Raw genomic sequence first — 26446 nt, 5'->3', positions numbered from 1 at the left:
ACCACAACGTTTCGGAGACTGGATCTGTCTCCGTCTTCAGGTGTATAGGGAAGGTTTAACCTACTCAGTTGGGCCCCTTAGAAAGAGCTAGTCTCAATCACTGGACAAACCTTGATCTGTAGAAACAACCTATGAACAACCGACAACCGGTTCCGTCAGTGGGAGGAAAGAATAAAATCGCAGTAAAAACATGATAGAAAATTTGTGCCAAACATGCACTTGTCAACAATGTAAAGAAACAGAAGTATGGGTTATATTCCATGAATTCAGTTAAAAACGAAAGTAAAAACTGGATAAAGCATGCCTGATCTGCATGGATAAAGAATCGTGCCACCATGGCGACTTCCGGGAATCAGACTAATCCCCGGAAGAAAACTTGCAGTAGTAGTGGAACCACTAATATTCATGAAATTACATTTTTTGGTTTGTTAACCTCTTCATTGATGAGGGGGATCCATATAGGAGAAATATCCAAACTGGGTTGGCTGATCGGATTGGATGAACATGCCATATGAGCTGATTCTTTGTATTTCCTGTATCTGCTGTTGCTTTCAATCTCCAAGATCCTAGCTTCATCCCAGCTTACCCTGTGACCTTCTTCATATGCATGCTGAGCCAACCTGGATTTCTCTAGAAGACCCTGCTTAAGATTGTGCTTGTGTTCACGGATTCGAACAGCCAGTGGTCTACCTGTTTCACCAATGTAGCTTCTGCCACATTGACAGGGAATGCTGTAGACGCACTGTGCCGTCTGTTGAGGATCCCTTTTTGGTTTCGTTCTCACGAGCGAAGATCGTAAAGTGTGTTTAGTTTTGAAGACGGTTCTAATATTGTACTGGTTCCCTATGCGCTTGAACTTCTCAGAGATTCCCTTGACATACGGGATATACACCGTGCCAAGAGGCTTTTACTCATTTCTGTTAGAGGCTGAGTTGACCCCGGGGCCATACCTTGGCTGGAAGGATTAGATCAAATTCATAAGAATTATGTCTGGATCAGGAAAATATGATTCTTGTAGGGAATTGTTTAAAAAGTTACAAATATTGCCACTCCAATCTGAATATATTTTTTCTTTGCTTCTCTTTGTTATTAAGAATAAAAATTATTTCAAATTTAATACAGAAATACATAATATTAATACCCGTTATAATTACAATTTACACTTACCCTTTACAAATTTATCAATTGCACAAAAAGGAGTCCTGTTCTCTGGAAGCAAATTGTATAATAAATTACCTTTGAATATTAAATCATCATCTGGAGAAATTAAGAAGTTCAAATTTTTATTGAGAAGATATCTCACTGAACATGCATTTTATAGCATTGATGAATTTTACCAAACTATTTCCCGATGAATATTTTTATAATACTTTATTAATAATTTATTTTTTAACACACGATTACATTAAATTATGTAAATGATTTCAGACTATTGTATGACTGTGACAGGTATATATGATATTTAACTGGTATGTGAGGCGTTATATTTATTGCTTATATTTATCTTGAAACTAAAGCGCATAATAATCTTTTGTACTTAATATATTTTGGGTGGAATTGTATATAGAAGATTCATGTTACTAATAATTTAAATTCTTTGTTTTAATCTGTTTGTATTTAATGAAATTGTTATTACACTGTGTACTGTTTTATATCGTTTTTATTGTTTATCTTGACTGTTTCAATGTTTGGAACTTATTTTAATATTATTATTGACATGTTCTATATCCAAGGTTGTATTTCAACCTATGTTTTGGATTTACTGAATTTGAAATAAATGATGCTGTCAGTATTGAGACTGTGGACTGTCAGATGATGAGATGATTAATGAATGCGGAGCAGTTGGTGGAATGAGAATTGGCAAAGGAAACTGAAAAGGTGTCTCCACCTTGTCCTGGTGGTGGGGCTTGTGTGACTGTGTGACCTTGAGAGAAATGCCGGCGGTAGTTTAACTACTGGTAGGTCACCCATGCCAGAAAGATCAAAGGGTAGAGTCCATCAGACTAAGAGAGATACCCAGGTCCTCCAGGTTGGGGATTGGGCATGAGGCTAACAACCTCATCCGGTAAAAAGAATTTTGTTCAGAAACCTAACAACCAGCCTTGTGTCATCATGCATGGATCCATTCCTACGGCAACACGCATTGGTTGTGGAGAATGGTTGTAGAGGAGACCAAGGCTCACCCAGGGCTGTAGCGCCAAGTGGTAGGTAGGTAGGTAGGTAGGTAGGTATGTCTGTTTTAGCACAGTGACATTAGAGCCTTTGGAACACTTATATGTAGCACACTAGTATCATGTTCTTTTAATATTGCTATACAGCTAATGACAGTAGTCCAACATATCTGATTATTGCAGGAAAGGTTGATAATGTACACCGACACATTGGGGGCAGTGGAGCATGTGGCGGTGGTCATTACCAAGAGTCAACTGAGATTATTCAAAGTCTGGAGAACCTCAATACAGAGATACGTGAGATCTGGGGGGTGCTTAACAAGCAGCAGAAAGATGGTACAAGCAGACAAGGTGAGTGGCTTGTAGCTTTAGTGCCAGTGTCATGACATGAAATTGAATTCCATCACACAGTAATATTTTAGTTCGTATAAAGAGCTTCTTTACAAATTGTCAATGAATAATCCGTCAAGTGTAACAACGTTCTTAGGTCACTTATTTATTTCACTCGCCTTACATGTTTCGGTTCAAAAGAACCATCATCAGAGGCACGTTACAAACACATGAAACCACTGGCGTTGTATTGTACACAGTATGTAAGCTGCGTGATCTGCTAGAGATGTCGGAGTGTAAAAGCACAACACTTTCTAGTAACGTTGAATGCATGTACACCTCTTGCATTCCATCCAAAGAATGCTCTCAAATTGAGCCGTCAATGTTAAAATATTTAAAAGCTTAAAACATTTGAAATAAAATTTGGCTCCTTCTTGTTGATTCGTCCCGGTGATGGGAATCGTCAACTTGAGGTTGTGTATGCTTTTGGTCGGATGTGTCTTACGCGTTGTGTGTTGTGTACTGCAGTACACAACACACAACGCGTAAGACACATCCGACCAAAAGCATACACAACCTCAAGTTGACGATTCCCATCACCGGGACGAATCAACAAGAAGGAGCCAAATTTTATTTCAAATGTTTTAAGCTTTTAAATATTTTAACATTGACGGCTCAATTTGAGAGCATTCTTTGGATGGAATGCAAGAGGTGTACATGCATTCAACGTTACTAGAAAGTGTTGTGCTTTTACACTCCGACATCTCTAGCAGATCACGCAGCTTACATACTGTGTACAATACAACGCCAGTGGTTTCATGTGTTTGTAACGTGCCTCTGATGATGGTTCTTTTGAACCGAAACATGTAAGGCGAGTGAAATAAATAAGTGACCTAAGAACGTTGTTACACTCGACGGATTATTCATTGACAATTTGTGATTGATAGTGTAACGGACCAAATATGAAACAATTCAGCTTCTTTACACATTTCCCGTTCATGACTCCTATTGGCCTGGATTGCATTTTGTCTCCTCTCCCCTTCCTCTTGATCTGAGTGATGTCCTGCATCACAACCTGGCTGTACAACATAACAGCATCCTTATCCTCTTCATTTCGGCATCAGAGGTCACCAGCAATATCCACCTAAAAGACCACATGGTTTCATGAGCAAGTATGTTCACATTGTTCTTTTTTTTATTTCCCTTTTGCTTTAGAATTAGGTATGGAAATATAAAGCATGATAATATTTAAATTTATTAACTATGATAATTACCTGAAGTATGCAATTTTATATTGTGGTGTATACCAAATGTATTCATGTTTCTTTTAGTTACATTGTTAGTCATTGCACAATTATATTGAATCTTAATTCTGTATTAAAGGACTGTACAATTACCTCATCTTTTAAACAGCCTTATATTTTATCTTTAGTAATGTTAGTTGTAAAATGAATGTCTGTAGAACAGTTATCAAAGAAGGGTACAGAAAAGATGAACCTGTGCATGACAGTTGAATGGCATCTCCCCAATAGGTTTATAAATGCTTGTGTTCATTTATACCCTAATTGTTGTTTGTTGGACTCTTGCCTGTTAAGTGCTTTGTAGTTACATTTACTTGCCAGAGTATTTTTTTACAGTAGGTTAAATGACCATAATCCAGTGACTCCTTGATTTTATTGATTAGTTTCTGATCAATTCAGATTCATATTCTGTTCTTCTGGGTTATGACACAGTGTAGTCTGGTGGGTGGACACTGACATTTTTGAGGAAAACATACTGCCTCCATATTCTGCCCTGAGTACTGAGACGGTACATTCCTCTGAAATATTTATAGCTGTTATCAGCCTACACAGTGTCTTAACCAAGAAAAACACAATACAGATCTTCAACACTATGAAAATCTCAAATCTTATATACTCAGTAATTAGATGCCTTTCCATCACAGTGAAAGTTTTATGGCTACCTTAACTAGAAAATGTTTGAAATATCAGTTTACATGATTTGTTGAATATGATTCTCATGTTTTGTCTTTTATTTGAATGAGTTTTCCAGCTGTTTTTCAGTAGTGGCATAAAAGTGTTATATCACACTAGCACAGAATGTTCGTCTGAAGCCATTCGGGAAGGATGAGAATGATCTTTTTTCTAGAGTCACTGGATTAAGTGAAGTTTAACTAAATAATTAAAGCATTTTGGCAAGTGGACATGTGTGAATGCGTATATGCCACAGTTGTGCCTCCTCCACTGTTGGTGTACCCTAACGTGGGGTGGCCCATGCTGGTGAGCTCCAGAGCTACAGCCACCCCTGCAGTGTCTGATCACATGCAGGCCCTGCAACACCAGGCTCAGCAGAAGTTGTCCACCATGGGCCAGTTCACTCTATCTTCACTTCCAAGGCCACAAAATGTGACTGCCCAGCTCTCAGCTGCTCTAGGTTAGTTCATGCAAAGTTTGGGTATTGTATCTCATTCAGTTTTATTGTTTTATTATATGAGAATTTAAAACTTTTCTGCTAAGTATCATTATTATGAATTCTCAATCCCCAAATAAAATTAGACTTGCACAGCTATGATACATTTGCTGCAAACAATTTTAAAAGCAGTTCTCTCATGGACAGACATAATATATCATGTTGCCAACAAATGATAGAAAGAACTTCTTTTGGTATAGCATTGCTGTGACCCCATAGTACATAGGCACTTACTTCTGATTATCCGTAACTTTAATATTGAAATGTACTTACTTACGTACTTATGGAGCTGAGCTCTTCTTGAGGAGAAACCAAATCTGCAGCTACTCAAGAATTTTCCAGCATTTTATGGAACGCAAAGGTTCATTACCATGTTCACAAGAGCCCTCCACCGGCCCCTATCCTGAGCCAGATCAATCCAAGTATAATTAGAATGATCAGGTCAAGGAGGATGAGGTGGGCAGGGCATGTAGCACGAATGGGGGAGAAGAAGACTGCATATAGGATATTGGTGGGAAAACCATAAGGAAAGAGACCACTAGGAAGACCAAGACATAGGTGTGTGTACAATATTAAAATGGATCTTAGAGTGATAGGATGGGATGGTATGGATTGGATTGATCTGGTTGAGGATAGGGACCAGTGGAGGGCTCTTGTGAATACAGTAATGAACCTTCAGGTTCCATAAAATGCTGGAAAAATCTTTGAGTAGCTGCAGATTTGGTGGCTCCTCAAGAAGGGCTCAGCTCCATAATTAAGTTTGTCAAATATTGAGATCTTGTAGCATGAAATTGGATCTGGAAGGATATTTCTGAATGAAGGTTAGGGAGGTATATAAGGGCAGAAGTGATCATGGCATATTTACTAAAAGAATTTACCTGTCAAGGCTGAAAGAGACAGAACCCTCAGCCTCACCTGTGTCATCCAGTAGCCAGGATTCAAATGAGATATCTCCCAGATTCAAGGCAGACATGTTACTGCTGTGTCAGCCTGTTCAGTAACGACAATTTCATTGTACCATATCTGAAAGATGTTACTTAATTGCGAGGCATGAATTTGCTTTATGTTTGTATAGGCTTTACTAGATGTCTCTGTGTTGCTCTCTGATGCTTGTACTGATAATATCAAGCTTCTCACAGGAACCATGAAGTATTCTGTATGGTTTTTGTTAAATGATTGTGTTTATTGATTTGATATAAATGAGCTTCATTATCATATTGTCATATCGCCAACCTGCTACAGGGTGTCCAGGAATTTGTAGGTGTTCCATAAAAGTTGAAAATCTAAAGGTTTGAAAACCTCAGATGAAGGTCTAGGATTAAAATGTATTAAAAAAAAACTAGGATATCATGATTCTTTCTTCTTCTGCTCCTTGGAGTAAAGTAGCTGGAGCATGAAGTTGACCATTCACATTTTGTATATTGTCATGTATAAATTAGATCTGGATTCTGAAGTAAGATTTATATTAAAATGAATGAGTTATATTGGTGGGTGGGTTGGAGAGTGCCCAATTCTTCTTTCTCATCTCTACAGCCCTTAGTGGACTTTGGCTTCCTTCACAATTAGCCACTATATATTTCATTCCTGTGCCTTCTCTTTCCATTTACCAATCCTCGTTCTTCTCAGGTCATCCTTCACATCTTGGAACCAGCTCATCATAGGTCGTCCCCTTGTACAAACTCCAAAGGGTTTTTTGTTCAATAAACATTTCAGAGTCCCCTCACTCTTCAGACACTCAACATGACCCAGCCAACTAAGCCTAAGAGATTTTGCATGCCTGAGTTGGATCTAACCCTCCAAACACTGTCTTCACAAACAGGACCATAGATTTTCTTTATAATTTTCCTTTCAAATATTCGAAGAGCATTTTCATGCGAATTCTTGTGTACATTGTGATGTTACATAACAATAGAGAGACTGTGTTTTCTGCTTTGGTCCATGCCAAGTGGTTATAAAGGACAACAGAAGATGTGTCTTCCATGAGGCTCGTGCCTAGGAATTATAGGAGAGTAGAATTCCGAGGCTAGCAGCTATAGGGGCACAGAAGAGTACGAGAAGTCAGTCGTAGAACGGGAATGAGAGTTTAGTCAGTTGTTGGTAGGAGATAGCCACGGGAAGTTAGTACTTGAAGAAGAATTAGAAGTCAACCTGTGAAGACTTAGTGTATGATTAGAAGATATAGTCACAGTGAGACTTTTAATTCCATTACGAGGGAATGACTAGTGAAGACTGAGGATTGTAGTGCATGTATATGGATGAACTGTAAATTATGTAAATCAGTGATAGCGCTGTATTGCTTGTAAGTACTAGTTGATTGTATAAGGTGTTAATAAATCTATTCACCAATCCAGAACCCATCTGTAGTCACTAATACACATGACAGTATAATAAAATAGCAATTAAACTGTTAGAAATATTGTCCCATGTTTGAGTGGATTTGGGGTTGTAAATTGTTTAGAGTATTGCATGTCTGTAACAGCCAATCAAGCCAATCGCTCAAGAGATAACACATCTGACTTGAACATGGGATGTGCCCATTTCAGATCTTAGCTGGGACACTGACTTTCCTGACTGACGATTTTTATGGGTTTCTCTGTGTATGTAGTACCTTCGATTAGGATGCAGTGTTTTCCTTCCCCTTTCTTTGTTATTATTCACTAATGACCTTACTACTCAACACCATATAGTCTGAACTAGTGATTGCATCATTCAGTAAACCATATGTAAGTAGTGCCATAATGGTGTTTGTAGGTCAGACTGGAGCCAGTGAACTTACACAGCTAGGTACAGCATTGGCTCATCAAAATGGCACTACACCTTTCAGAACATCTGTACTGCCACAGGGAGGCAGTACAACTATTACCGATCCATCACTCGTAGAACGCACTCGGAGTCTACGTGACTGGTTACGACAAGCAAGGATTGAATCAACAGACCTCATTTCTCCAGGACAGGCTACGTTGTAGGTGATACGCTACTGTCACCTTCGGAGCAAGTCTAAAGAGAAGTCTCTTCCTTCATGGCATTACTGAGAGTTTTTTTTTTTTTTTTTGGCAAGTTTTAGAAAATCATGTCACATATATTTGCTTATATATATATATGATGTCAGAATTTTTGTATCGCATTTAGCAGTTGTTATTCATATTCATTTATGATATCCAAATAAATGGCCTACTGACATCTGATCTCATATTGTTAGTTCACTTTGACATTGCTTGTACTGTACTGTCAGTCTGGAGTTGCTTTTAATAACTGGCCATCCAATTGATTTAGTAGAACAGTTCCTGGATTTTGCCTCATGAAGCAGACCAGTAATCATAGAAATCTCGTTTGCATTTGTATTATTTTTAAGGATGTTTTGTTCTTTTTTCAATCAGAAGAAAGTAGTAAATGTATCTCATTAATGATCTGTGATGTTTTATATAACACCACACTGTAGTATGCATGAATAGAGTTTGGAAGGATGGAAGTGTGCAGTTTAACAATATGTTATATTGTTATATAATTACATGTACAATTGCATATAACTTATGTTACCTTGCTAAGTGATTGGTTTTAGTCAACCTCACATTAGATTACTGTTATTAAGTTTCTAATTATTCTGTAAAATTAGGAATGACAAACTGGTGTGGCCTATGGATTGCTTCAAAGAATCTAACTTTTCACAATGATCTTACTAATATTAATTATTATTCTTCACATTATTTAATTTTAATTTCACAGCAGTGTAATTCTGTGTTATCAGCCTTGAGGTTGGTAGTTAAAGCTTAGATGTTTAGGAAGTTCCTCTTTCTCCGGTATAATGACAGGTGTACGAAAGGGATGAAGTCTGCAAAGTGCACAGAGGTGCAGCACGAGAAGATTCAAGTCAATTACTGTGTAGGCACTGGAACCCCCTCCCCACCAAAAAGATACAATTTTTTATGATTGTAATACTGTAAAATAAATGTCACAGTTTCTTGTATTTCTTAACCATTACCGAATAGAGTATTTGCTGAAGGTGATATATGTTATGATACTGCGTACTGTATGTTAAGTGAGAGTAAACCATCCCAATGAGATACTCAGACCACATAGATAGCCAGCATTGGTACACACGGTAAAACAGCTAACCTAAATCAGGTGTTTCACAATACATGATAGTCATTATTGTCATTGTCATTGTCATCGTCATCATCATCGGCAAAACAGCCATTTTTGAACTGTAGCCTTCCTTAGAAGATTCTGCCAGATTTGTTCATTCCAACCTATGTGTCATGAATCAGACAGTCTGGTTTTCATTTCTTTGGATTTCACAATAGTATTTTTTTCTTACAGAGCAAGGTCATCAGCCTTGTGTCCAACCCCCAACATGGAGAACCAGGTCTCTGTATTTATGTCCCCCAGTGACAGGGTGGTCCAGTTATGCCCCACAGGCACTGGGTTCCCTTTTTTTTCACCTTCTATGACTAGCAGACCTGAGGTGAAGGTATTCCAACCTGCCTCCATAGATGAAAGTACATGATGAATGAATGAATGAATGTATGAGGGGTAGGCCTCTTCGGCCCTTGCACCCAGACCTACAGTGTTCTATTGTGCTTAAAGTACATGATAGTTTCATTCTGGGATGTTCATTTTGCACATCGCAGTGAAATCTCAGAACAGTGCTCTTTGTATATAATGAAAGAACGTAGCATCTGTGTTACTGACAACATATTCATTAGTAGCACATTGCAGTACGTCATTACTAATGACAGTCCCCTGCTTGTGACAGGCAGAGTTAACACAGCTACCTAGTAATGTTATACATTATATTTGACAGCTCTCTTTTACTGCCATCTTCATTTTACAATATAACCAAGAATTTTATGATTTTGAGATTCTGTAAGATGACAGACATTGGATTCATGGGATTTTATTTCCATCTTGAAATCATTCCTAATTTGTTTCTATTGTTTGAATCATTTCAAGAATATTGATCTCAGAAGAGTAGATATCTCAGTGTTGCGCTGCAGAATTTAAATTGTGTATCTGCAGAAATCTATCAATCAGTGCTTGAGTTGTAAATTTTATATTTGAGGGACTGGATAAAATTTTTTTCCCTCATCATTAAGCTAATTCTGCTGGCGTTACTGATCATTGTTTTCCTTGATCCTACAAATATGTTTTGAGGACAGTTTTATTTTAATTGATTTAAATTGATTTTATATATATATATATATAATAGAATGTGGTTTATGATTGACTATGTTTGTGTATTATGCTACTAATAAAACATATAGTTTTCATGTACATACACAGGCATAGCTCTGTACTTCATTGTTCCGTTTGAAGCATATAGATGTAACTTACTACACTGTTTTAACATAGCAAATCAGAGCTAGGAAGGAAGAAGGAGATGATGGGAAAGGAATGTGTTAGAAAGGAGGGCAGGAGATGAAAGTACCAAAGGGTCGAAGGAAAGGAGATACAAAAGAATAAGTCCTTATATAGTTGCAGAAAGCCTTCCACTAGTTTTACATGACTGTGTGTTCACCTGTATATATACCAGGGCTGACAATAAAGTTCGCGAACTTGCCACCGTGTGCTTGCCGTGGCAGTGTGGACAGAAATCTTAGTATGGTTTGATGATGCTGACATATCAGCGTTTCACAACAGTGTTGTTGATCTATGGCAATCTTTTTCTGAGTGTGTTTTTATGTGCCATTATGAGAATGTCAAAGTAAAATAGTAAAAAGTAAAGGTATCCCTGTAACAGGCCGTGGAGGCCCATAGGGTTGTGAAATGTTCAGGTTCCCACATTTTCTAGATAATCAGCTCATAGATGGCGGCAAGGTTTTCAGCCCTACGCGTCGGCCTCCCTTTACCCTCAAGAATATTCCGGGGGACCACGCGGTAATGTAGTTGGTTTAGGCACTATGCTACAAGCTGGAAGGTCGCGGGTTCAAGTCCTGATGAAGTCATTGGATTTTTTTCATCTGACCTAATCCTTCCAGCCGCTCTGTGGCCCTGGGGTCAACTCAGCCTCTAACAGACATGAGTACCAGGAATTTTAATAATGTTGGAGCTTGAATTAGAGCAACGATCAAATATTAAACTTCTTATTAAGCATGGAAAGAATGGAAGTGAAATCAAAGAGATGTTAGTGCAAGTTTATAGGGACTTTTTCTGTTCGCGAAGGTAAAGGAAATATTGAAAGGAAGCCATTTTGATGACATTGATGACCTCAGGAGTAATATGACTGCATCTTAGAAGGCCCTTCCACAAAACCAGTTCCAAAATTTTTTTTGAATGGTGGATTAGGTGGTGACATCAGTGCATAGCTTCCCAAGATTTTTAATTCGCTTAGTGGGCAGTGGAGTCCAACTGGGTCCACTCAGCACGGCGGCCATTGATTGGCCTATTGTAGCCTGCCCTTGGTGATTATGATGTTGGAGAATTTGGTGGAATGAAGATTGGCAGGGGAAACCGAAGTACTTGGAGAAAACCCGCCTCAGCTCCACTTTCCCAAGGGGTTACTTTGAAGGCGACCACAGTGAAATTCAGCAATGAAGTATGCAGAGTTTGCGAACTTTATTGTCAGACCACACACATATTGGTATTTTTAAGAGCATGCTCAGATAATTTGACTGCTTGATAGATGCAGTTGAAACACTGTTAAACCCAGTGTTGCTGCTACTGATACTGCTACTGCTACTAGTATCTCTTTCATCAGTACATTATCAGTCATAGGAAGAGTATGGGAACCAGGACAGATCAGTATGCATAGTGACAAGCTGCAGGCTGAACAGCTGGCATTAAAATCCTGGCAGGGGAAAGAGATTTTTTTCTTCTACACAGCATGCCAACTGGCTCTGGAGCACACCAAGCCTCCTATCCAGTGGTTCCTGAGGCTCATTCTCCAGGTCTAAAGCAGCTGGGGGGTTAAGCTGACCACTCACCTCCATCTGGTTCTGAGGTCAAGAATGATGGAACTATACCTCCATTCCCCTGTATGCGTCTCTGGCATGGTGCTTAATTAAGCACAGGGACACTTTTACCTTTACCTTTTTTTACCATATGATTAGGACCGGAATTAAACTGAAGAAAGTAACAAACAAAGTATTATAATCTGCAGCCAAAATTGAGGAATATTGGCAGATTTATAATGCTAATTACATAAATTGTTATTCTCTTTGTGGTTAAATAGAAATCACTTCGCGGAGAATATAAACTCCAGTTGGCTTTGTGATGTGTTCTAATTGCAAGGTTCAGGAGTGTGTAAAGTTTTTGTACGATCCTCAAATAGTACTGCTTATAATGATATACTAATGACTACAGACACAATAAACATCATGTGAAGTATCATTAGGTCTGTGGTGAACATACATCATATGTTGGCTAGTAGGATTAGTATGTCTGCTGCACTGTGTTCATTAGTCATTGTTACAGCAAAATAATATCTTATAATTTCTTTTACACTGGAATATATAAAGACTATAATTTTAACTATAACATATTATTATAGTATTATGATCACAGTCACCAAAGAGTCTTTCATTACTTTGTTGTTGCCTAATTAAAATGTGTATATATATATCAAGATATAGAAACATGAATTACTTTAAATAATTAATTATTTTGTATATTGTTTTAATCATGCACATGTATATAATTATAACCTTTCTTTTTATGTTTTTATTAATATTGTAATGTAAATAATGTAACAATTTTGTATTGACCTGTATATATTAGAAAATATTTTAGATGAGAATAGAACAAAATGCCAGCCCATGCAATTGGATCACAAGCAAGGACATTTAAACCTAGTCCAATTTTTTCCCTCAATTTGCTTATAATTGCAGGATCTAAAACATATACAATTCCAATGCCATATTTTCTTATCCAGTGAAGTTCTAAATCATTGTTCCATTTCTTAAACTGTCCTGTTAATTCAAAATAGAGCTACTTATATCCAGAGATATCCCTTTGTGTCTGAAAAATCTAGAAGAAATCTCCTAGCATCCATACAAAATGCTATGCTTAGTTGTGTAACTTACAGCTTTGCAGTAGAACACAGAACTTATATCATCCATTAGAAAGGACAAGAAGTAAATTTTTGGTTTGTGTTAAATTATAATTGGCAATCACTGTTCTTTATAATCTGCGTTAAAACTCGAATCCATGCATGATTGCTTAACGTTGACCATCTTTAAAATATTAAACTAGGAGTTAGCAGATTGTATTTTGTGAGAGAGATCCAGTTTATGTGCCTGAGAAGGGATTTGGTGTGTCAAGAACTCATAAAAGAGACAGTGACCTACTGCTGTTTTTTGGTTTCTTTGGTTCATCTCACATGTTTCTATGTATCTCAAATAAGGCCTACTTACTGGAAAGCTTGCCCATATGTTACATGAAATGTCAGAAGGCCATATCACGAAGTACCCAAATAATGAACCACTGTAACGCTTTCTTGGCCTGTGTCTGATGTGTAATTTCAGCTTTCAGGGTTTAGCTGCGTTCTATGTTGTAAATCCTTCAAACGTTCCAGCATACATTGCAGTCACAATTTTTTAAAATGAAGAAGGATGTGAACCAAAATATAGGTCTCATAGTGGGAGGCGAGTGCAGGGGGAGGGAGATGTGGAACATGGTGCTGTCCAGTGGGAAATGGTTACAGGAGAACAGGATGACAGCACCAGTCCTCTAGCCATGTTGGATTTGAGGTTCTCAGAGCGAGAGTACTATCTTCTGGGCTATAACACAGTGTTGTCCGTTGAATGTCAACCAATATTTCAGAGGAACATACCACCTCCCTCTCAAGGGTTGAATAGACTGAGCAAGATACCATTGTGAAAGCAGGTGGCATGCTGGAATCTTGCTCAGCTTATTTGACCCTGACAGTCAAAGATGTGGGGATGTTTGTCTGTTTGAATTGCTTCCTTGATGATGTGTGGATGTTAGATATGAATTGTTAGCTAGGGCCTCAGTTTTATCAAAGTCAGTGCTATGTTTAATGTTGGTTGAATGTTTGACTGCTGATGATCATTGATTATCTAGCCTGTGATGTGTTCCAATACAGTGGATATGTGATGGCTGGCCTAACCAGTGCACACATTCTCAAAACTGCAGAGGATCTTATAAATGTCAGGTTTTGTGTTGGGGTTTGTTTGTCATTGATTGTTCTAAGACTGATTATCGTTTTGTTTAGTGGTTAATAAATGATATGGGTCCCTTTATTCTTGAGTAGCTTGGCAGAGCAGTCTGTCATTCCTGGTACATAAGCAGCATATGACTTGTGTTGCCACTTATCTAGTTTTCCCATATTGTCACTCTTATTTTTCTGAATGACCCCATATTCTCTTTGAATATGTATGGTATTAACCATCGGCTCAGAGAATGAAAATGACATTTTCAAATACTGTGATGACAGATGTCTATATTCCAGCAGATGGTATGAGGCTGCATATATAAGAATGTGTTTATGTGAATGGGATTTCCAAAGTTTTTCAGAGAAAGGAACAGTCTTGTTTTGGAAGGGTAAAAAATTATCAGTGGAATTAGTCTTCATATATATAGCAAGGGACACAGCTGTCTTTGTATGACTGCAGCTGCTCAACTGTGGTATCTGGTCTGCTCACATTCACAACCACCCCCTCCAGAGACTTTGTTCTCAGACCCTTCAACTCTTGCTCCGAGTCTGCCACTAAAATCTCAAGTTCATGTATCTGCTTTTTTGTCACACCGTTAGAATTTCTCAGATGTACATTCAAAATTTTTACATTTCAAGTGTATTTTTCATCAAATGTTTACATTCAATATTTTTGTCTAATTTCTAAACAGCATGTTCTGTTGTTTCAGGTGATGACAGGCCTCCTGTGCATCACACCTCTCTTTTTCTCTCTCTTTCTAAAAATAAATGAAAATGTCCATATGTTTTTGTATTGAACATTGCCTTAACTTATTATGCAAATTCATTGCATCATTGCTGAATTTCTGATATTGTATGAACAGATATGTTGTTTTTACCAAACAATCATATATGGAAGTACAGTAAGGATAGTGATAATATATATTGATTATGTCATACGAAATTTTACCGAGATATTTGTCAGACTGCTGCAGAAATAGTGGTATAATAGACTCTGAAGTGTCTGTGCTTGGCCTCAGCTTCTTAAAAGAAGTACTTGGAAAGTAACACTTAGAATGCACTCTTAACAGTAAGACATGTTGCACGAAATATGAATCCATATTAGGAGTTCAGTGACCCTAGCCATATTCTTATATCACTGCCTGATTATGGTTCTATGAGACCGAAACATGTAACAGGAAATAAGTATTCAGTTGTAAAATCCCAATTGATTATATATCACTTTGTTGTTGCAATTGCAAACCTAACCATATACTTTAAATTTTACTATTGTAGTAACATAATCATTGTTGTTTATATCTGGACATGTAAATGCAGTAGCTATACAGCATGAAACACTGTTATTCTATGTGAGTCAGATATGCTCACACTATAATGTGCTGTTGTATATTTGTATATTAAAACTGTGTACAGATGAGTATGCCTCATAGCTGATCTTTCTTGAAGAATGAATTCTTTGTTATATTTTCCCTTAATTGACAATAGAATACTGCCTCTTATTTACTGAACATCAAGTCTATAATTCTTTCAAGGACAGATAGTTTTGTAATGAATACCTATATTTTACCCTTTTTTTTGGATGAAAATTGCTATGTTTTGATTGTATGCCAAATTGGATTTGTGTATTTGAAATCTTACACTGAAGGAGAAATAGAGACAGGTGCTATTTATAAATTGTCTGTATTGTTGTATTGTTGTATTGCCAGTGGATAATAATGATTCTATTACAGTGGCAAACTTGTAAGAGGTGCCATTGTTATTTATCAAAATTCACATTTTAATAGTGGTCTGAGTATATGAAGTTTATAATACTGAAGCTGAATAGCACTCATAAGGAATCTCAATCTCAGTACACATGTATCTGCTGCAGGGTGCTGGCCTAACCATTCAGGTTTAGGAAGTAGAGGCTTTTGAATGAAATATAAAATACAAAATATTAGTTTTTAGTATAAATAGAGGTATAAAATACTCATATAGCATATTTTTCAAAGACATAATTTATTTAAAGTTATCAGAAGTGTATATTTAATTTAATATATGTTGTTTAATGAAATATTATGGTGCAAGAAGTACAATTTGCAGCTGGTTGCCCTACTTACCTTATATGTGAAAATTGTGTCATCCATTTTATCATACCCAGGTAGGATATGGTATTTGTTACTGTACCGTCCATATCGTAATTTACAATGTATGTATCTTATTATGATTTAATAACTTTAATGGTGACATTAAATAATTATATAGAGAGCCTCATTTTTTACATTTTTAAAATTATCCCTGTATTTAAATGTGTCCTTAGACTTACAGCTTCCTATGAAATACCAAGAGTCTTCCTATGTCTATAGATAATGGAAAGGAAGACAGAATTGTAAGATAAAAGTAATTTGAATTGTGTGAAGGAGTATTGGGTACTGATGAAATTTAAAAATCCAGACACACTCAGTAAATGGATATATAGAAGCATGTCCCATGTTTTATGTGTTACAGCAAGATTCTGAACTCCGTCTAATGTTGAGATAATCTGGATAATGTCAGCATTAGTTAGTTTCTTTAGATTATTATTTCTGTTATTTGCAACATAGTACATCATCCCAATTATTTCAAACCACAATGTTCCAAAAACTGGGTCTGTTTCCATCCAGGTCGCAGGATGATATAAGGAATCCTTCTCCATCTGGCCACTTAGTAGACCTAGTCTCAGACCATGTACCTGGTTTAAGAGTAAATATGTGAAGAGGCCCAAATGAAATAGAATTACTCCATCCCATCACCTGAAGAATGAAACATGGTTTTGAATAACTGATAATGGAAAGTGTTGAAATGTCTTTAAAAAAATTGTTCCACAGCGCTGTCAGAAACCTTCTTTATTGTATCCACGAATAGCAACAGTGAACACATGGATTTCATTGTATTACTGCCTGGTGTTGACATTAGCCAATAGAACATGGCCAGTCAACCACAGAATGCTGTCTCCTCTGTGCAAGCTGCCAGGGGTTCTTCTAACTTAACCTAAATATCATGCAGTTTTATTTTCCATAAATTGTTAATTATGAAGTGTAAATAGCTATGGTGTCAGTAATAGTTACAGTTTCTGTTATTACATTTAAGGAAATAAACCTGATATTTTTAATTTGTGGGTTTAACCTTAATCATCACTAGATGCTGTATGTTGGATATTAGCCGGACTCCATTGTCTTGTGTTAAATCATATGTGTTTATTGTCTTATTTAGAAACTTACCTGCTTGTTTCAGCTTCTATGATCATTGGCCAGCTGGTGTTAAAATCACCCAACTTTGGAGTTTTGCCACAGGCTACTACAGCATAACATAGATTACTTTATGGTACACTCCCCTACTTGACATAGGCCATCTCTAACAGGGTTGGACATTAGGTGAGATGTTGAATGAAGAAAAAATAATTGGAAGGTGGTCTGATTGATGGATTGTGGTCATACAGGGCTGAATACAAGTGGTTTTATAAGTCGCCCAAATGGTTTGTTGAGGAAGAGCAGGCGATCCAATAGAAATTAAAAATCTAGTGACATATTGAACACTAATATGGCAATGAAGTATAACGTTCAAATATTTGATTGGAAGAATAAAATGAAGTAAATATTATTATAAACAGCCCTTTTTGCACACTATCATAGCTACTTTAATAGCGAGATCACTACCACCACAGCAGACTGCTTCGAAGTTAGTGAGAACTACAGACCAATATAAGGTAACCCCGATTGTTTTCTTACGTCTACATCATTTAAGTTTCTAACTGCAAAATCTACTATATTAACTGTTACTCCAGGTTTCGTATTTTATGTGAAGTTCTCGTTTTAAATTTGCAGTGACAATAATCCTAACACACAGCATACATAATTCTAAGTACATAGAGGATAGCATTTGAGATACCAATAGTCACTCAGCTACTTAAGGAATTCTCTGCCTTTCATGGAATCTAAAGGTTCTTTGTTACGTTCACAAGAGCCAATCACTGGTCCCTATCCTGAGACAACCCAGTTTAATACTTTTGTCCTTTTAAAGATGAGCAGCAACACACACACACACAGGGAGCCTGCACAGAATAATACATGAACAGTGCTGAAAACAAGAAATAGCCGCTGCAGCACATGTAGACAAGAGCAGGTGTCCCTGGTATTTAAAACTTTAAATTTTAGAAATTTTAAATTTTAAACTGGAATTTAACAAGCATATGTTGGCGAGATTTTAAACAAAACTGACAGGCTGATGTTTTAGATTTTGGACTGTGTGCAGTGTGACAGCTACGTAGTAAAAAATACACCTGATGATGGCCAATTGCAGCCGAAACGTATAGTGCAGAAAAGAAAAGACAAAGATCTACAACCAAATAAATTGTTGCATTCACGACGGCATTTGTATTATTACATATAGAAGTGTATAGTGCAACAGGATGCTTAAATATAATATTCTAAAGAAAACCTTTACCATGAAGTTAATTATTAAGAACTACTGTAATAGGTAATTGAAATATCATCATCATCATCATCTGCAGTTGCTGCATTGTAATGGTATTTATACATATTCTTATACTTTTTAACTGAGTAACACTATTTACAGGTTTTGAGAAATTCAATTGTTTATTATCTTGAAATAATGAAATATGTTTCTGAAAGTATTTTATTCAGCCTGGTGTTTGATGTGTAGAAGTAACTGAGACCCTAAGATGATTCATTCTAAGTCCATTTATATATGGACTTAGAATAAACACATACACTGTGGCAAGTAATCCTGAAATCATTTTGTATCTTTGGAAATTTCTGTAGTATCTTGTGTTGCATATTTAGGTGACATTAATAGATCTAAAGCTTGCTGCAGGTTCTTTATTATTTCATTTTGATTTCTATTCTAAAGTCCAGTAACTAGAAGGTAGTTAATCTTATGCAATGGCTTCCATGTTTTCCTTTGTAGAAAGTTATCAGAGAGATAAGTGAGTGGCATAATCTGCAACCTGTAAATCCTATTTTCAGATAATACATAGTTGGCTTTACAAGGCCATAATTTTCCAGCTGGTACTATAGTACCATCACCAATTATTTGTTCTCAGGAGTCTTTATAGGTTTGTAGCAGTTTAATTTGTATTTGTATTGTATTTATTATAAGTTCAAGAGATCCAGAGATGGATATAGAACATGTCATAAAATAACATAGAGCACAGAATACATACATAAATATTACACAACTAGACAGTACAATGAATACAACAGTAATAAAAATTATCTATTTAGATATTCATCCACAGTATAAAATGTATGAGTATTCAAGAAATGCCTTAATACAACCTTAAACTTTTAAAATTATTGGATGTGTTCTTGATCTCTATGGGCAATTTATTGAATATTTTTATACCCGCATAATAAACTCCTTTTTGATAAATAGCTAAATTAGCTTGAGGTAAATACAAATCTTGTCTTTGTCTAGTATCAATAGTATGAGACTCAATGTTTGATGGAAAAAGAACTTTAACAGTTCTTGTATCAATAATAAAATTATCAAAGTACTTGTGGACATACCCACTCTACTGGGAAATGTTACAATACTAATAAGATTATAAGAATACAAAATAGCATCTAATTGCTTTCTTCTATTATCATCATCATTTAAGTAATTTCATTTATATCACCACATATAATTATATTATAATATAAGATAACACAGTCAGAGATGTACCTGAATGGGCTACTCTGGAGAGATTGCAGATACCAAGAAGCTGCACCAGGAAGGGAGAACAGATGTAGTGAGACGTTGCAGTGTAGAGTTTACAGTGAAACGTTATACCAGTGCTATTTCACCAATATTATCTCAAAGGCCGCGCCATAGCTTAAGCGGTTAGTCGCTGGCTTCCCACCGCTGCTATCAAGTCAAGTGGGATTTGTGATGGACAAAGTGGCACTGGGGCAGGTTTTCCCCAAGTACTTCAGTTTCCCCTGCCAATCCTCATTCCATCAAATTCTCCATAAGCATTATCACCAGTACAGATACAATAGGACATATGGAAGCCGACATGCTGAGAGGACCTAATATGGATTCCACCTCACACTATATGAAATCTTAACTATTGTAATCTACTGTAAACAATTGTAAGTATTTTAACTTTATTCTCTTATTGTAATCAGCCAATGTACAGTAACTGACTTGTCCTATATCATGTAACAATGATCTATAGAGACAAAATAAATAAATACCATAATAATTTTTAGTACACTTCTGAGAGAAGTTATTTATTCCATTTATTGTTCATGCATGTTAGATGTTTTATAGTTTTTCTTTTGATGTGTGAATGATGTGACATACATTATTTGATATTGTATTGTTTATTGATAATATCCATTCATATGCATTGTTTTTATAAACTGGATGAATTTTATACGATAAATGGTTAATATGTTTTCATCTAGTATTTAAATCTTGTTGTAACCACATTTGACTATGTTTAGTGACTGTGTTCTCTATGTTTTATATTATGTTATTTTGACTTGTTCCAGTGATTGGTTGGAACATTTGTTTTGATTTTTGATGCATTCTATATTCAGTGGTGTGACAACTTGTTTCTCTCCATGTAATTGGATCTGCTTGAATATAAGAATAAATTATAAATTATAAGTAGATACTATAGGGTTCTGATGATGGTGTATAACACACAGAGATACTGGGTTTTTGGACTTTGTCCATCGTCCGGATTCTAAATAACTAAAAACACAACGTTTCGGAAACCTCTTTCTAAGAGGGTAGGTGTCTTCCCTCACCTGAGGATGGAAACAGATCCAGTTTCTGAAACATTGTGTTTTTAGTTATTTAGAATCTGGACGATGGACAAAGTCCGAACCAGTATCTCTGTGAATTATAACTCTCATGGTATAGTTTGTGTAAAATCATATCTAGTTTCTCCCAAAAAATTATAGAATTACCTGATGGAGACCTATAAATAGTCAATATACAATCTTTTTTTCTCTCCTATTGAATTCATAGGCAGATGAATTGCAGATGCCTCAGCATATACTTTGCTTAACCATGATATGCTTATAACACTGTGTGTCACGTTGTAGCATTCTGTTAAATATATGTACCTCTGATGTTTCCCAGATCACATTATAAGAACAATGTTAATAGGCTTTACATTCTATCCCCTAAATTTTTCTGGACGAAGGCTAACAATCTGTACTCATTCTTCTAAGAATTCTATGGTCCTATAGGTTCTATAGGTTGTGAATTCCTTTCATAGCTTTATGTGTGAATTATTTCGTGTATTTAATAAATTCAGATTCTGATGGAATGAGTATGAGATTAGCCAAATTGCTGATAATATCATACTGCATTGAGATATATCGTGAAATTAAATGCTACTTGAATACGCAAATGTATGCCTGTCTGATAGTTTTCGTGGTTTTTCCCAGTCCCTCAGGGTAAATATCGGGATAGTATCTTCCAATATCCTTTCCAATTCATTAATAACTTATCAACTCGTCATTGAGTGCAATATACTCTGAGTTATTGACGGCGTCGGTAAATAAACGATATGTAAATTACGCGTATATGTGCGTGAGTACGTGTACCGAAGTAGCGTCTAACTCCTCTTGAACCTAACTGTACTATATGGAGATATGGAGGCACGTGGATCGACGTGCACGTTGTAACTGATAATGAAACGGAAGGGCATTAGTCCTTCCGTTCAGAAAGATAAGTATTGAAGTGCGTCTGGCTAGGTTTGAAACACTTAATACTGATTACATGCTGTATACTCATGATAAATTAGAGGTATTATGACATCCAGTAATCATGCCATAATTGCGTATTCACATGTGTGTGTGTGTGTGTGAGAATAGTGGTTTGTCTGTGTTAGAGCAGATCGAAGCAGATAACACGCCGAGTATATTCGGGTCATAAGCTATGTGGGAAACATATCTTACAGGATTGCATACTCTGATGATACTAATTATGTTGATAACAGCCGAATTATATACCAATTAAAAGTAAATCAGCATTTATGAAGTCAGAAACATTGCTATAACCTATAAATCGAAATGACTGAACTAGGGTCCTGTGAGGTGTTAACAAGATAAATGTATATAGTGCTTTCTTATTCCTCAGGATGCTGATGGATGAATTACAAGTGGTGGTTGTGGGTGCTGGAGCCGCAGGACTGGCAGCAGCTGCTAGGTTAAGGGAACGTGGAGTTATGGATATTGTTATACTAGAAGCTGAGGAAAGGTTGGGTGGTAGAATTCATACTGTCCCTTTTGGTAAGCACTTTGCTGTGATACGTTTATATTTTATAACGTGTGTTTAGATCAAGTATAATACATTTATTATTAAACTGTTGTTTTAGACTCTAGGTATCAAGACTATGTAGTGTAGAATGGTAGGATGACAGATGAAAGATCAATTGTAAAGAATGTGGTAGGAAGAAGTTATGGCCTAATTGATGTACGGTGCCTGGAGAGACTGAGGAAGACCAAAAGAACCTCAAGTAGGATAGCTGATGTGGCTGAGATTCAAACCAAACACCTCCCAGGTATGAGTCCAGAGCATTACTGGTTTATCAGCCCATTCATTTTGTGGCCCATGTTTGGCCTGCTATCAGTAGGGTTAGCTGTAACAGGCTGTGGAGGCCCATAGGGTTGTGAGATATCGAGGCTCCCACGTGTTCTAGACAGTTGGCTCACAGATGGCAGTGGAGGTTTTCAGCCTTATGTGGCAGCCACCATTTACCCCTAGGAAGATTCCTGGTACTCATTTCTGTTAAGAGGCCGAATCAACCCCAGGACCATAGTGCAGCTGGAAGGATTAAGTCAATTAAAAAATCCAGTGACCTTAATGGGAATTGAATCCACAACCTTCTAGCTTGTAGCATAGTGCCTCAGAACGTAATCTGCTTCTCTGAAGAGTTGTATAAAAGGCAGGGCACTAAGAAAGGTAGCTGGATTTAAGATCTCTGTTTTCTATATTCTTTCCATTCACAGTGGGCTCAGTTGCCCTTGTGAGAAAATGTATAGCCTTTAGTTACAAGCCTCATTTGGAGGAATTTACAATTGAGGATTCTTATTATGATGTGTGTTTTCAGATTTAAAGCATATTAATTTTTGTTTATTTTGTGCATTTGAAGTAAATGGAATGGTGAACTTGTTCATGAATTCCACATGGCCCTTCATGTAAGTAACATGTAGTATGTTATGTAAATGTTCACATTATAATTTTAACATTTTGTATGAATTACATATTATGAGATTATATAAAACAGTGAGAAGGGATTTACAATTATTGTGTGTCTGTTTTAAATAAAAACAGGATGATGGACAATGTCCAGAAACGCAATAGTTACATTCAAGTGCTATTGCCACAAAGAGATTTATGGTCATATGAAAATACACGTATAAGCAAAATTTGCAAATAAATATCTGTTATCACCAGACATCATCTTGTTCCTCTTCCTGAGAAAGATATATGATCTCAGATATTTCATTTAATTTTCATCTGATAAATTGGAATTTGTATCATGACATTTAGAATCATATCACACTACAAGATTTAAAGCCTGTAATCTGAACAATTACCGTATGCTAGTTGATACAGTCTCAGTGTCTGCCATGTGAGAACACATTGCTGTGACCAAATTACTGTGAAACTAGCAGAAGGGTGGACGGGAATACATTAACAGCAACATTTTGGAAATTAACACCCAAAAGATGTTTGTAGGCTCTGAGACTGTTCCTATCAGGCCTTCTATGGGCCTCAGTCTGACAATTTAACAAGAAGTTGTGGGAAGAACTAATCTCCTACATTCCTTTGATACAAAATGGCCACGTAAAAAAGATATTAGGCGCAGGAACACACAAACAACAAGGCTATCTCATGAACCTTGTTTTATTTTTTTTTCAAAATGAGGAAGGTAGCTTAGAAATGATTCAAAATAAATTAATCTTGTGAGATGACATAAACAAACTGAATTAACCTTAAAGAGGTCCATGATGCCGTGTTTGGAAAATGAAGGGAGCCCTCATATGCTATGCTTATTTCCATTTTCCTAGTTTGTAAGTTAGTAAATATTTTACTTTAAAATGCTCACTTACAGAAGATGCTGTCCTGGACCTTGGAGCACAGTGGGTGCATGGAGAAGTAGGTAATGTTGTGTATTCCATGGCAAATAAGTATGGACTTTTAACTGCAAGTGGCACGGAAATGCTAGAATCGCCATATATTGATTCCACAGGAAAGATTATTGACAAAGAGATCACAGAGAAAATAATTGGAATCTTATCATTAATTCATAAGGCTGGTGATACCATGCTGAAAGATTTCAAAGGATCTCTTGGAGAGTATTACACTACAGTGTAAGTATGATGAACCCTCCATTTAATGTTCATTGATTTGAAGTTTTCTCTCATTTAATTTTCAGTTTCAGTGATCACAAATCAATCTCAGTGTTAAGTTTCCTTAATTTAAGATTTTCCTCAGTTTAGTGTTCAAAGCCACATCTCCACAAAGAAACCGTAAAGTTTTCGCTACACATGTATCATATTACATTTTGATTGCAGGATTTTTAGGTTCTCATTGAACATATATTATTGCTGCTATATATGCAGCAAAACTTCCATTTAAGTGTCCTGAGGGAGCAGTGGATTTTGAACACTAAACTTGAATACTACATTGGCGAATCATAATACTAAGATTATTGACTTGGGGTCATCGAAACTGAACATTAAATGAGAGAAAACCTTAAATCAAGGAATATTGAATGGGGATTGCATTATGTACATATATTAACTTAGATACCTCCTAGAAGCACTTGGAAAATTAATTCTCTATAATACTTGTTTGGCAAAGAAATTCATGTAATACGTTCATGAACCCTTCATTTGTGGACAGCTAATGTACGCTGATAAGCTTATTTAGGATGTATATACAGTTTCCCCTTGCCTTCCCCTTAGTCTGCAAGAGTTCAGATGAGGAATGAAACAAACACTACTTCCCTCAAGAAAAAATGCACTCCCTCTTGAAATGGGTTAAAATTAACTTCACACAATTTGTTGTGTGGCATATAGATTCAGCATTAACATATCAAGCTTGAAATCATGATTCTCTAATTACCTGAAGCATATGAACTTAACACTGCACTGCTGACTATATCAGCGATGTATAAATGGATATGTTAGTCACATGAGTGAATAGCAAATAGCATAATAATCTTCATAAACTGCAAGTATTTTAGACCTCCCTCATTAAGTTCTGTACTAACATACACATTAAATTAGATAGGGATAGATCAATATTTATGGCATGAGTAACATACACAAATTCTCAGTACTCATGACATATAAATCACTTTCATTATCAGCATCAAGCAATTTCTTCTCTGGTTCTGATTCTGCTCATGTTACTGTTCAGTACAGTCATTTTTACATGGGGAGCATACACAGCTACCACAGTATTTCTATCATCGAGAGCTAGGAGCTTTCAGTTTTGGTGTGTTCATTCCCTGGATTACCATCTTGTACAGTGATTATTGAGGTCTCTTTTCCTTGGTTACTTTTTGTTTCACCCTGTGTATCTGTCTGGGTTGCTGAGCCCTCCTGCCGTGTTAGCTTAAAACATTCTGGGGGAGAAACAAAAAGGTTATACCTGCCTGGAATTGAAACCATTATATATTTCATTGACAGTTTATAGCAGAGCAACAGAGCTACTCTAATCCCAAGGAGCCAAGTCCTTCTTGATAAGCCGACAGTCACGCAGCTGCTCAAGAATTTCCCAGTGTTTTATGGAACCTGAAGACTCATTACTGTGTTCACAGAGCTGCTTAGCGCATAGAATAACAATGTTTTCCAGATTTTTTTTTTTTTGTATAATGTAAGTGGCCTGTACTAATTAAATCTCCAGAGAAATCTCCAGAGGCTGAAGCATTTATGTATTCCGAAACTATGGTATATTCTATAGAACCCAGAAGCTCCACATGTAAATTTCTCTAATTCCAGTAGGAACACCAACCTAAAAATAATTTTGTATTGACATTGGAGATCCAAACTTTGAATATGTCCTCTCACAGATTCAGTGAAATTTTCTTGACTATTTTCTTGGGCAATCTGTTTCAAAATTATTTTGGAGTAGAAATGAGCAGTGGACACTTTTACACCTATTCTGTAGCACAATTTTATGGGATAACACGGTTTCTCATCTCTGTCCATCTGGTGGTACAGGTGATGAAATGATGGTTTCTAGTTCAGATGATTGAATTTATTAGCACCTTGGTTACTCACACAATCTTAATCGCACTTAAATATAGGCAGTACAGCGCTATCATTGGTTCCACATTTTATAACTCACTGTTTTACACTCGCGCGCG

General features: G+C 36.5%; 2 protein-coding genes across 11 annotated transcripts in view; both read left to right on the top strand.

Annotated features, from left to right (window-relative positions):
* The window catches only part of LOC111875729 (centrosomal protein of 164 kDa), a 51779-nt gene extending 33670 nt beyond the window's left edge, over positions 1-18109 (top strand). For 3 of the 6 annotated variants that reach the window (XM_023872219.2, XM_023872211.2, XM_033750256.1), the window contains exons 18-20: positions 2355-2522; positions 4731-4934; positions 7722-9308. In XM_023872219.2, the coding sequence (XP_023727987.1) occupies positions 2355-2522; positions 4731-4934; positions 7722-7936 (587 nt within the window). In that variant the 3' untranslated portion in view covers positions 7937-9308. Of the gene's footprint in view, positions 1-2354; positions 2523-4730; positions 4935-7721; positions 9309-17331 lie in introns of those variants that run through there. The other 3 variants (XM_023872236.2, XM_033750261.1, XM_023872228.2) reach the window with 3 other exon arrangements.
* Positions 18110-21704: 3595 nt separating this feature from the next.
* Positions 21705-26446, top strand: part of LOC111875696 (spermine oxidase) — a 44960-nt gene continuing 40218 nt past the window's right edge. Inside the window, exons 1-3 of one of the 5 annotated variants that reach the window (XM_033750238.1) lie at positions 21705-21789; positions 22201-22352; positions 24182-24440. In XM_033750238.1, coding sequence (XP_033606129.1) covers positions 22202-22352; positions 24182-24440 — 410 coding nt within the window. In that variant the 5' untranslated portion in view covers positions 21705-21789; position 22201. Of the gene's footprint in view, positions 21866-21900; positions 22083-22198; positions 22353-24181; positions 24441-26446 lie in introns of those variants that run through there. The other 4 variants (XM_023872165.2, XM_023872154.2, XM_033750239.1 and 1 more) reach the window with 4 other exon arrangements.

The sequence above is a fragment of the Cryptotermes secundus genome, unplaced genomic scaffold (assembly GCF_002891405.2).
Source record: "Cryptotermes secundus unplaced genomic scaffold, Csec_1.0 scaffold1283, whole genome shotgun sequence".
In the NCBI taxonomy this organism is placed as follows: Eukaryota; Metazoa; Arthropoda; class Insecta; order Blattodea; family Kalotermitidae; genus Cryptotermes; species Cryptotermes secundus.
This window is presented reverse-complemented; position numbering and strand designations above follow the sequence as displayed.